Source organism: Fulmarus glacialis, unplaced genomic scaffold (assembly GCF_000690835.1).
Source record: "Fulmarus glacialis isolate BGI_N327 unplaced genomic scaffold, ASM69083v1 scaffold2295, whole genome shotgun sequence".
Lineage (NCBI taxonomy): Eukaryota > Metazoa > Chordata > Aves > Procellariiformes > Procellariidae > Fulmarus > Fulmarus glacialis.
Genome location: NW_009214724.1, coordinates 111,026 through 123,432, shown reverse-complemented (window position 1 = coordinate 123,432; position 12,407 = coordinate 111,026). Strand labels below are relative to the sequence as shown.

The 12,407-nt window shown below is 47.4% G+C and overlaps 1 protein-coding gene across 1 annotated transcript in view; it reads right to left on the bottom strand.

The window, feature by feature from the left end:
• Positions 1–6,492: 6,492 nt before the first annotated feature.
• The window catches only part of CNNM2 (cyclin and CBS domain divalent metal cation transport mediator 2), a 116,933-nt gene continuing 111,018 nt past the window's right edge, over positions 6,493–12,407 (bottom strand). The window contains exons 7-8 of the mRNA XM_009578649.1: positions 9,337–9,521; positions 6,493–7,140 (exon numbers count right to left, since the gene is read on the bottom strand). Coding sequence (XP_009576944.1) covers positions 6,931–7,140; positions 9,337–9,521 — 395 coding nt within the window. The 3' untranslated portion in view covers positions 6,493–6,930. The remainder of the gene's footprint in view (positions 7,141–9,336; positions 9,522–12,407) is intronic.

Sequence of the window (12,407 nt, the reverse complement as noted above, 5' to 3'; positions counted from 1 at the left end):
GAGTCCCTTGAGCAGCACCTCCTACCCTTAGTGCGAGGAATGAAGCAGGACGGCCACAGCATTGCCCGTTCCTGACTGCTGCACCTCCTTCTCTCGCCTTCCTGAACACTCAGACAAACCACAGTGAGAAGAGCCAAGGAACAGCCTCGGCCGATGCAAGAGCAGCAGCCGCAGAAAGCCACATTGCTGAACCCAAGCCAGCACGATGCAGAAGGCCAGAGCACGTACCCTGGGTAAAAACCCGCCAGCCAAACCAGCCCAGCCCAGCCTGCTGGGACCTGAGGCTTTAGAGCAGGGATGATGCTCGAGCTGATCTAGCCCGGCCAGTCTGTCACTTCTGTGAACAGAGGAGCTCACTGGGAGTCCCCTCCACCCTCCCACATTGATCTTTGGGCGAATCCAGAAGGCATGCATCCAATATTGGCACTTCCAACTAAAGGCCTATGATCCAGGCTACTCATCTGACACCTACAAGTTTCTCACTTGAATTTGGAAGGATTTGGTACAACAGCAATGCCCAGAGGATAAAAAAAGCCACCTCCTTTTATAAAGCTCTGCGGTCTCCAAACAGCTGAAATGGGATGCTGGACTACTCCACCAAAGCACTAAATGCTGGGACAAGCCCCTTCCTCCCCAACAAACCCTGCTATCAACCGCCTGCCGCACTGCTTCCAGAAGACAACAGAGACATCAAATCCACCTCTGGAGCATTGGAGCCGCCCACAGCCTTTGCATGTTTCAGGCGCTTGTTTGGGTCACGACAGTTGAAAAACCTCAAGCCCGGTTGACAGGCAGCTTCTGTCAAGAACGGCCAAACCTCTCCTGCTGGGGGACGGATTAAACATCAAGCACTTTGTTAGCCAGAAATCTGCGCTGGAGGGGTGACAGCAGCCAGGGCACCGTCCTCTGCAGGATCCCAGTGATCAGCCCTACTCAGAGGAAAACAGGACCTGAAGGAGAAACCTCAGGAGAGAGCAGAAAGATGTTTTTCAGCTGGAGACAGAAGACCAGCAGCTTTGAGTACCGTATTTCCAAGGTGCAGAACTGCTATAGAGCCTGACCTCAGGATAATGAGAACAACAAGATGTCGTTTTGACTGAGTTCAGCACTACCGATCTGTGAAACACCTCCCTCCGCCACCTGTACCGTGCCCCGGGCTGGAGGCCGCTTGCCGGTACCCCCTTCCCATCCCTGCAGCTCAGGGAAAGGCACTGCGATAACCTGGCATCCAAGTCTTTCTCCTAGGGAATGCTTTGACCTCCACCATCTTCAGTGTCCAGCTTCTAACAGAACAGCAAATACGCACAACCAGACCGAAAAGCTCAACCGTACCGCCTTGGACCCGCAGCAACAGCATCCCCTCGCCTCGACACAGCCTCAAGGACGCGGCCGAAAAACTAACCTCGGAGGAATGCAACCCAGCGTGAAGCCAGGCTCCAGCACAAGAGTGGGATTGTCCGTGGGGCTCTGCGGGAAGCTGTGGATGTCTCCAAGTCCCCTGTGCTGCCGACACATGGGTGTGAGGCCAGCATCACCACAGAGATCACACCAACAAGAGACCTGCAACTGATGGAGCAAGTATAACAACAGAGCAGGGATAAGGGCGGCTTCCCAGCCCAGCTTGTAGTGTAGAGCTTGTCCTCTCTGCTGATCAAGTCAGGATGAAGGCTGCTCTGTCCTCTGTGCCATGAAGAGATGCCCAGCTTTCGATCATGTTAGTTAAGCTCATCATTTCACTGTTGGGCCAAACCAACTCTCAGTATCCAAGGACCAGGTACTTTTTTGGGTCTATTTAGACCCCCAGCGTAGAGCCAGGCAGTGGGGCAGGCAGCAAGCCCAGGTCCATGTCACAGCGAGCCTTTCAGCACATGCTGGTTTTCTGCTTTGTGCCAGCTTCGCACACGGCAGTGCACAGTACGAACGCAGGAACCCCTCAACGCTGGTCGGACACCTTTGGGATGAAGCCTCAAGTTAGCATCACAACAAGAGGTACTCTCTGCAGCATCCTTCCCCGCCTCCCAGCCCCCGTTTTCTACTGGTAATCCAGACACTGGATAACTTGACAACTGGTACACAGGTACTAGTTTTAAAACCACACACGTGTGTATTAGGTATCATATAAAATATGGTACATCTTTCATGTGGGAATGATTTCTATAGATAGTGTATTTCAGCACAAGGAAGATGCATGTTCCAAGGGGTCCTGGAGAATGCGGCTGTGTTCTCCATCACGTAGGATACTTACACAGGATGCTCGTGAGGAGACAGCGCTGCTCTTTGCCATCCACACCCCCACGTCCCTCGGCTGAGCTCTGCAGAGATCACAGGAAGCACCACCGCTGCCCAAGCAGCCCCTCGCACGAAGCTACCTCTTTGGTTTTCTTTGAGCTGATTTGAGCCAGAGCCTGACACCACCAGTGCCAAAATCTCATCCTCATCTGAGCTGGGCCCTGAAGGCTGAGAAGCAGCAAGGGGTGATGTCCATGGGCCATCATGGGCAACTCGCCCTGCTCCCCCTGAGCTTTCCCCAGGTCTGCGGTGAGTGCAAAGGGCCATATCCTGAGACTCCTACTCTTGCCAGCTCCACCCGCACAAAAAGGCACTTAAAGAAAAGAAGAAAAAAACAACAACAAAAAAAACCCTGCGGTGAGGAAAAGGGGAGTAAGCCCAGGAGAAGAGAGGAGGAACAGAACAGCGAGCACAATGTGAATGAGTGGCTGACCCCTCTTCCAACGGGGCCCAAGAACTGCAAGCCTTGAGCAGCCAGCTCCAGCTCCAGCTGCCCCACACAGGTCTTGGCATCATCCCATCCCTGCTCAGTCCGGAGCAGGAGTGTGCATGGGGGCAAAAAGAGCGTGAGAGGGAACTACATACGACTACAGGTTTGCAGCAGAAGTGGAGAGCGGTGGAAGGCCCTGCCCCGTGGAGCTCGCTCTGCTGGTGCAACTGGATGGGGGAAGCACCTCGTCCTGCCACGCCAGCCTCGGGGCCCCTGCTCCCCGGCCAGCCCAGACACCCTGCCAGCATGCCTCGTCCCTCTGTGGGACACCCCGTCCTGAGCTCCTCCGGGGCAGCGGCCGTCAGCTGCACAGGGATTTCAGGGAGCGGACAAGCTGGGAATAAAACAACAAGTGCTTTGTAAACTCTGGAGGGTCTGAACTTGGGGTCTACAGAGAGGCCGAGGTTGGTTTGCTAAGCCCACCCTGAGCCCCTCTCCACTCAGAACTAGCGTGCTTCGTATGATCTCCACGTCACCAGAGTCAGTCTCGTTTGGAGAAAGATTCTCATTGGAAAGCAAGAACATTCCTTCACTCTTTACAAAGATTTGTCAATACAGAGAATTAAAAAAAAAAAAAAAAAATCATAGTTACAACAGATTCAGGTTCATTTCATTTAAAGGAAATTCAACCAACAGGAGTGTAAAAGTTATAATTCACAGTTGTGCATTTAAGATATTAGTGTTGAAAACCTCACTTCAAAGAACTCTTGTGCAAAATTGTATTGACAGTAGAAACCATGGCTAGAAGCCCTCTTAGCCTCCCCTGGCCAACAGGCCATTGTCCACCCCTCTGCCTGCACCCGGAGGCAGACGGATGAGGGAAACAAAGGCGGCAGTAGGAGCTGACATAGGAAGATGCAGTATCCTTTCTATGAGTCAAAGCCTTGCCGAGGACTGAGGTCAAGTCCAACAATTCCCAAAGCCACCAGCTGGTGCCCTGCGCCACAGCAACGACCGGCAGCCCTGCCAAGCGTCCCTATGGCACTGCGGCACAGCATCTGGCATCTGAGCCCACCCGAATGCAGGCGGGCAGCCAGCGAGGCAGAGAAAGCAGACCTGCTTTGGCAGGACACCCACTGCAAGGGCGCAGACTCAGACGTCATGGCATCTCCATTGCAGTCGGGAAAGCCAAGCCCCGGTGCCGGCAAACGCCGTCCGGAGGCTCAGAAGTGATCCTGAGCTGGGTGCTGGGCTCCTCTGCTTGTGATGGTTCCCACCAAGAGGGCTGGGAACCCCTTGCATTTGTTAAACAGTAAAACTGTAAATACCCTGAGAACAGGGAGACTGGATTTTTTCCCCTCTGGGGAGAGGACCATGCTTTGCTCTTCAAGCTAATTAGTAGTAGCAGCTCCTAACCTCTCTGGGTCAGGTACATATTTTCCATATGAAACACATCTATAATCAACTATTTTTATGGAAATTATTTCACTTTCCATTATTGGATCTGTACAAATGATGAAAAACAGTCATGCAAAAAATCGCCTGCAAATTTTGGAACAGTGCAGCATGGGCAGAAGCAGGAGGTATTTGCTTTGGGATCACATGGCTTTGGTTGGAAAAATTGGCGCTTTTTTTTTGCCTTTTTTTTTTTTTTTTTTAAAGGGAAACAGACACTGAAACAAATCCATAACCTGCCATAAGAAGCAGAAGTCAGATCCAGCGAGCAACCTCGTCCCAGAGAGAGAGCTGCCTTGACTTGAGCCTTCCGTCCTTCGGCAGGTTTGACAAAACGGATACTGCATCTCAAGTTCACCACCATGTCAAACACTTCCGACAAACTTTTACATTCAGCAACGCTAGATAAAAACTGGCGAGGCAAGTTCCTCGCCGAGGACAAACGCTGTAACATCTCAACATTTCGCTTTGCGAGAAAGGTGCAATATTGGCAGCTCTCCGGGAACGAGCGGGGCTTAGGTCAGCCTGTGCTGACGCTGAGCCGTGTGCTCTCAGCAGTGGCAGGCTGGTGCACATCAGAGGATAGAGACTAAGGAAACGCTTTTAGATGGAACTCAAAAAAAGTTAATAAAAAGGTAGATGTGAGAGTAAGGTTTTGGGGGCCCTGTTTCCTCCTCACTGGGTGCACAAGTTAGATACTGTGCAATTTCTATGCCCCCTTGTGGGGACTTCATCCTCATGGGTGGCCCCAAGGAAGAAGGGCACCGTTCCCATCGGGGAGGACAGCAAAATTTAGGGCTGCTTTCTGAAGCGGAAGGGAGAGGAGGAGACACACACGCAGACCCGATCGGCTCTGACACCACACACTCCAATTTCCTGTGGGGAGATCCTGCAGCAAAATATTGCACCTTTCCAGCCATCATTCGCAAAGACGGACCGCAGGAACTTGCGGCAAGTGCCTTCCCCAGCCTGCAAGCAGGAGAGACAGGGCAGGCGTGCAGGCACAGAGAGCCCTGGCAGTTGCCTTTGGGGCTGGGGTCTTCTTTGAGGGTCAGATGAGATTATCTGAGTGTAAAGAAAGGAAGGGAAATGCTACGTAGCCAGGGGCCACGGAATGGTCTCAAAATAGAGAAACCGCAATGCCTCATTTATTAATCACTCCAGATACTGAGGGCAATGTTCACATTTTGTTTGAGACAGCACTGGAAGGGGAGAGGATTGGGGGACACGCACTTTTTTTTCATTTGAGGACCTAGACTCCATCTGTGGGAGTGGGGAATGTGTGATGCACAACTGCCACAGGGTGCCACTTGCTTGCACCCAGTCTGCATTCAGGTTTTTGGGGTGGAGGAATTGGTTTCTGCTGCCCAACGCAGGGCGCCCTGCACTAGCAGCAGCTGGGTGGGAGGCTCTCTGCTCTGCTACCATGGTAATCCCTAAAATGGCTGTTAAAAGGGGCAAGAGAGAAGGAAATGCACTAAATCCACTCAAAGGAAGGAATGTGGCTGGGAACAGCCTGGAAACGAACCTCTCCGAATCCCTGAAGTGCAATACACTCGCGTCTGGAAAGTTTTGTCAGTTCTTGGAGAGGAGAGGATGGTCCCGACTCCTCAGCAGAGCCCATCCTTGCACTGGCAGAGGTTTACTGTCACCTGGAGGATGTACTTTGGGCATAAGTGTAGCAGCATCTTTTGTGTTAATACTAGAGATTGAAGGGGGGACGGGAACTGATGTTCTCTGTTATTTAGCGAAGACTGCACATCTGCTCTGGCCAAGGCAATGGTGCGCAGACCACTACAGCACGTGAGTGCTTAAAAGCGTGTCATTTTGGGGTGTGCACATTACCTCACCATGCAATTGTCAGGAACATCAATGAAAAATCACCCAGTTACTTCACTATGGAAAATCACACCCGGCTTTCATTTCACGAAACTGCAGTTTTGCTAATTAACTCCTTCCCCCCCAGTATCATCTTCAACATACACAAAGTTTTTGGAGGTTACAAAACTGTAAGTGTAACAAGGCTTTTGCCTGTTTTACAAAGAAACCTTCTGAAATTTGAGAGATCATTAAATACCAAAGTAATCACTCCTTCCCTGAAACTTAACTGGAAGAATGTAATAATACTCATCCCTTGGCCCTCCAGGTGGCTGAAACCAGAGGTTCCTTGAAGCTTGCTCATTCTTAGGACACAAATAACATACAAGTACCAGTTACTAACTTCTTCAACAGGGCAACAAAAAGGACCAGAGAGGGGTGAAAAGAGGCCTAAGGACATTGGAACCAATTCACAAAACCACGACAGAGCCCATTTGAGGTTCGGGAGGGACAGAAACAATTTAAAACTCTGCAAAATACTTTTTAAAAACATGATCTCTCTTGAAAAAATAACTGGAGGAGCTTTTAAACTTCTCCATATGTGTTTGAGGAGGAAAAACCCAACAAGGATCAAAAATACAGATAAAAAATAAACATGATTCTACTTTGCAAGAAGTATTTTCATCGTTCTCAAGGGTGGCTCACCATTCCCAAAGTACACTTGGGGCTTTAGTCTCTCTTGCTCTTTGCTCCTTTCTTCCTGTTTCTTCCTCTTCTGCTCCCAGAACGGACGTAAAAGTCTTTGGTCTCAGAACACTGGATGCAGCACAGTGTTGCAAGCACATACTAACGGTGTTCACACTCGGGGAGGAGGCAGGAAGGAGCGAGGGCTGGTCCTGCTGAGGAGATGGGATGGGTGGGTTGTGGGGAGTCAGCTCCTAGATCGCTCCTTCACTGTGCATACTGTGGTTGGGCTTGTTGTGAGTCACACAGTTCTGTTCATTCAGCAGGTTTGCTGTCTCGTCTGGCAAACCGTCATGCAGCTCCGTAAGAGTCAGTTCGATTTTAGTGTTTTCACTGTCCGAGGACTGAGGTGTTTTGTCCATCCGGGATGCCATCAGGGCATTTTGGTACTGCTGTCTTGAGATCTGCTCCAAGAACGGAAGGAAGGAACAAAAATAGCCAGTCATACTTTTGTGTCTCCCATGGGACACACTGATAAAATAAAGTGCCCTCCCTTTCCAGATGATCACACTTCAACCCCTGTTTACCTGTTTCTATTAAAACATCCCTGCGCTTTGCAAGCCTAGAGCATCCCAACTCAACACCACAGCATGGTGACATTTCCAGACAGGGTGGAAGCACAGAGCTGTGCAATTATCATGCTGTACAAAGGCAGGGATTTACTCCTATGCAGAGATTTTAAAATCAGATCTCCATTTGCTTCTAACCATGCACATTTTTAGGGCCAGAACCAGAGTTCAGTGAAGTCTTTCTCCCAACTTCAGCGAGCTCCTGGTGAGGCCCTAAGAGTCCCTATAGAGCCAGAGGGTACAAGCCTTACTGCTTTGTCTAGGCCAGCAAACGCAGCAGGAGCTACAGCCTTATTCTGATACATAAGGACATTTGATTTTAGAAAAGACTGGGATGCCCATAGAGATGAGTCCAATTTAGCAACCCATTAAGTCTTCCACTGGTCTCTGCACTCAGCAGAACAGTCATGGCAGGAGCTAGCCTAGAGCACGGAGTGTTACTGCCCACGAGGCCCCAAAGGCATGGAAGCCTATAGCCCGATATATTTGCATATGGTGGTAGAGGGAAAAATTCCTCCTGGAGCCACAAGCAACCAGCCCCGTAAACTCCTCCGGGTCAGCCTTCTCAGCCAGAACAGGCAGCAGGATGCACGTGCACTGGCAGTCCCGTGTGCTACAATGGCAGTGGGTTATCTCAGCAGGCAGGAAGGTGGAAGAGGTGAAACGACTTTTAGAAAACCTTAAGTTTCAGTAGCAATGCAAAAGAGGGACTGGAAACGGAGAGAGTCAGATGGACCAGGTCACAACTCCAAAAGCAAAATCCAAACATGCACGAGCAGCTCACAACCCTGGTTTACAAGGTATTAATTGAATAAATGCCCATGTGGCACAGTGAAAACACTGAAGTTGAGTACTCTGTCCTATGTGTAAAGCGGAGTGATGCAAAAAGAGGTGTGCAAGTCTGATTGCAGAGACACCAGACAGTTTAGCATTCATTAGCCTCAGCCTTAGTATGAACACAGCGAGAGTTGGAAGGACTCCACATAAACCAGCATAAGATGAGCAGCTGCTCTGTACAGCATATTAGCCATTGAAATTTGTAGTGAGAATCACTTGCCTGGTGATAAATATTTACTGATCTAAACCTTGAAGGCTTGAACCATCGACTAGTACACTTGCATCTGTCAAGTTTTGAATGCAAGAATGTACTCTCCTTTTAAAATTTGGTTACAGAATAATCAATTTAGCATTCTAGTATTTCTACTCTATTCCACATTCATAATATTGAATTAATTTTGACAGAAGTTGAGTTCACAAATCATTTGAGTTGCATACAGAGAAACTGTGAACGTGCACTTAATTTAAGAAAAGCATCAAGGTCAACTTCTGGCCATGGGACGTCAGCTTCCCTGGACTCCCAGCTGGGCTGGAATTACTGCCAGCATTAGCTGTTCCTCAGCTCTGCTAGATATCCTATCCCACAGGACTCACACACATTTCAGCGTGGGATGCACCATGCTGGGGGACAGAGCTGTATTCATGCAGCAACTCACTGGTAGTATGAGACATGAGCCTAACATGTGAAGTTAAGATAAAGAGAAATGTCCAAGACTTCTCCAAGCAGAAGAAAGATGACAAGTCGGAAAGTAAGATCAAGAACCCCAAACTGAAACCAAAATCAGAAGTGAATAAAAACTGCAACCAACAGAAAATGTATCATCCTTTAGAAAAGGGCACTGTCTGATAATGAAGGGTCTCCATTTCAGATGGCTCCAAAGGCTTCACAAGGATATGTCTTTCATGACTAAAAGCAGAGAGAGGTTATTTTCTACAATCTTTCCTCGAGGGACCTCCAGGAAATCCAGAAACTTATGTGACCAATCTACTTACAAGCCTAAATGAGAGGAACAGTGAAGACAAATCAATGGACAGCAGATATTGGGAAAAAGTAATTTAAAGTGATTTTTAAATGGCTGCTTTCATAATCTTATTTACTCACAGACCAATCTAGAGGGCCCTCCCTTCCCCAGGCTCTCCATCCTACCAGCCAAGCCCAGCTTTCCAGTGGGGCCTTTCCAGCTTTTTTCCTACCTTGACAAACTGAATGTCTGTGAGTGCTTTCACTGAGTAGTCCGGAACATACACTTGGAGGAAAGACGCGTTCAGCTGGTTGTTGCTGCTCCCTAATGTTGGTGTCACTGCATCGATGCGATCACTTCGGTTTAAAGAGTCTGAGTGATTCAAGCCGCAGGGCCGAGGTGGAGACTTGTTTTCGGCTGAGAAATGGGCAAGAGCGAGAGATTTCTTAAATCAAGTAGAAAACATTTAAAGTCACCAGTTTCAAAGGGACATAATAAATCGCAATGTAGCACAAAAGAACTGCAAATACTTAATCCACTCATAACTAAACATGCAGCTAAACAACCAAATTACCCTGAAAAAGAGTACACTTTGAGTCCAGAGCTGGTAGCCAACATCACTGAGTATGCCTTAAACAAACCTGGTTTTGTTTATGCTGCAATGGACATGCCCTGTGCACAGTTGGTCACAGTGCTTCAGCTGATGAGTGGTAACCACCAGAGAAAGGTAACTTCCCAAGGCTCCCTTACAGGAGCTCTTGCTAGTCAGACGATTAACCCCCCCCCCCCCCCTTAATGATTTATAATCGTAACTCCATACCAGACCTTTCATCCACAGTCAGTCCCAGGAACCCTTACCCCCTTTTATTGCACCTGGTACCTACATATGCCTTGTTCCCTGAGTTAGAGCAGACACCTTCAAAATCATAAGAATGATAGAGTCCTTAGTGGACCAGAGTGCAGTCCATGTGATGATTACTTCAACATTTCCTCTAGTACCTCCCAGTGCTTGAAGGGGCAAAAACTCAATGAAGGAGAGCAAGCTCCATGTGGTACATGCCAGCCAGCAAAACAGGGAAAACAGTCCATGCTACAGAGAAAAATCTGTGTCCAGGAAAGGAGTAGACTAGAGACATCATTTTCCATCACCCGCCTTCAAGCACTGCAGGGTTTCATTTGAAAACCTCACAGCTGTCCCCTGCAAGTGTGACTGGCCGCAGTTTATCTCAAGTAAACTTGCTTTCAGGAAGTCACAGACATTTTGCACCCCCACACAGCAACCCAGAAGACAGGAGGGCAGAAATGCATCCTAAGAGAGATCCCCAGTCCTCCTGCAGATGGGCTTCTCCCTGGGTGCACACACAGCACATACTGATCAAAGAACTGTCTTTGGGACTGATAAATTTTTGGACCTTAGTGCAGTTAAATTTCTGGATCTTAGTGCAGTTAAATTTCATTCAGCCAGCCCAAATTGAAACTTGATGTAAACTATGCTACTTACCACATTCTCAGCTGAAAGATCATTTTCATATAATCTTAAGATACAAAGCCTCTTCGAGCAAATCAGCAAGAGTATTCTTACAAGCTTTTCAAATTCTTTTTTGAAGACTTTTCTATATATAAACTTATTTCTAAAAAAAGAAAAGCTCCCTAAAATTCAACCCTACCTCTGCCACTTAATCACTATAAATACAATCTCTCCTTGCCCAAATGACACCGCCTGTTCTACATCTCTGCATCCAGCCTTTCCTAAATGTAACACTTTAGATGCTTCTAGATGCATGGCAGAATTGCCCTGTATTTTATTTCCCACTGAAAATCCCTCTGATGTTGTCTTTCCTTCAATTTTAGAAAAGGGAACAGAAAAATACAGGTTCTGACAACTTGGCAATTTTTCTGCCATTTCTGCACTATGGAATTAGCGCAGGTCCCTATGGCAACACCAAGTACAGGCTTAGGGGGAAGCACTTGGAGCCCTGCAAGGTTTTCCTCCATACCAACTTGCCATCTTGAAAGCCACAGCAGGCTGCAATAACTGCTGCCAGCAGCCAAACCTCTATCTGCATACAGGGCTTGCTGCTGTAATTCCCACTGGAGAACAAGGAACTGTGAAGGCTAAGTGAATTTGTCCTGTCTTTCCCACCTGAATATACAAAATAAAGCTGTGTGCAACAAGAACAGCATCACTGCTGCTCGGGATAAAGGTTTCCATCTGGAACAGCTTTACACTAGTGTGACTTGTATGTGCCCTTTCTTTTCACCAGGGGTCTTACAGTACATTACTAATAAGAAACAAAGAAGGACAGAGAGCAACATGACAAAGCATATATTAAAACAAAACAAAACAAAACAAAAGGGACAGGTGAAATGAAAGGACAGAACAAAAAAGTATGATTATTAAAAATCTGAGGGAAAAGACATCACTTCTGGACCACGTACGAGTCAGGGAGGGAGAAGTTAATGAAGAAGGAAGGATACAGAAAGGGCAGACGACAGAAGAATACCAGGCAGGTCCATGTTTGCAGAACAGCGCCCTGCCAGCCCCCTAACAGGCCAGCCCAGATCTGGACAGATCTTTTCTAGCCAGGTTTTCCCACACTCCTCACCTTCCTATACAGGAGATAAAGAGCACAAACCACAAGACAAACATCAATACAACTGTGTTATGAATTTGGGGTTGAACAACAGGATCCTTTTTAGAAGGACTCAGCAGAACGTCCAAGTTTCATCAAAACTGGTACCGCATTGTCATAGTGACCAGGCTTACCATATCAGTTCCTTTCAAAGGAGATTCTTCCCAATATTATTTTACATTATTGATTTTTAAAATTTTTTTTTTTAGTTGGGGAAAAAGCTAGGAAAATATGCTTGGCATTTATATTGGAAACAACTTGCATGTGCAAAGTGTACACTTATTTGTAGCAAGGAAAAGGGGAAAAAAAAAAAAAGACGACCTGGCAGAAAGAACCAAGCTAAAAAAGATAATCAAAGCCACTGAGCTTAAAAGAAAGCCACCAGGTACTTTAATTAAAGAAAGATTAAATTTCTCCCCCTTCTTTTAAAGTTTAGCAGCAGGAAACTTTAACAGGGCAGGAAAAAAATCCCCTGCAGGGCAACAACCTGTAGTTTGTTCGGAATGTGCATGAGACTAATTTAAGGACTGATGGTGAAATACATTTTCAAAAGTGAAAAAAGAAGAGGGGGAAAATACAGGAAGCAGATGGTGAAAGTTTATGAAACACATGATATGTATTAATGTTTAGGAGATGTTTCACTTAAATATGCATATCATTATCTTGTTTG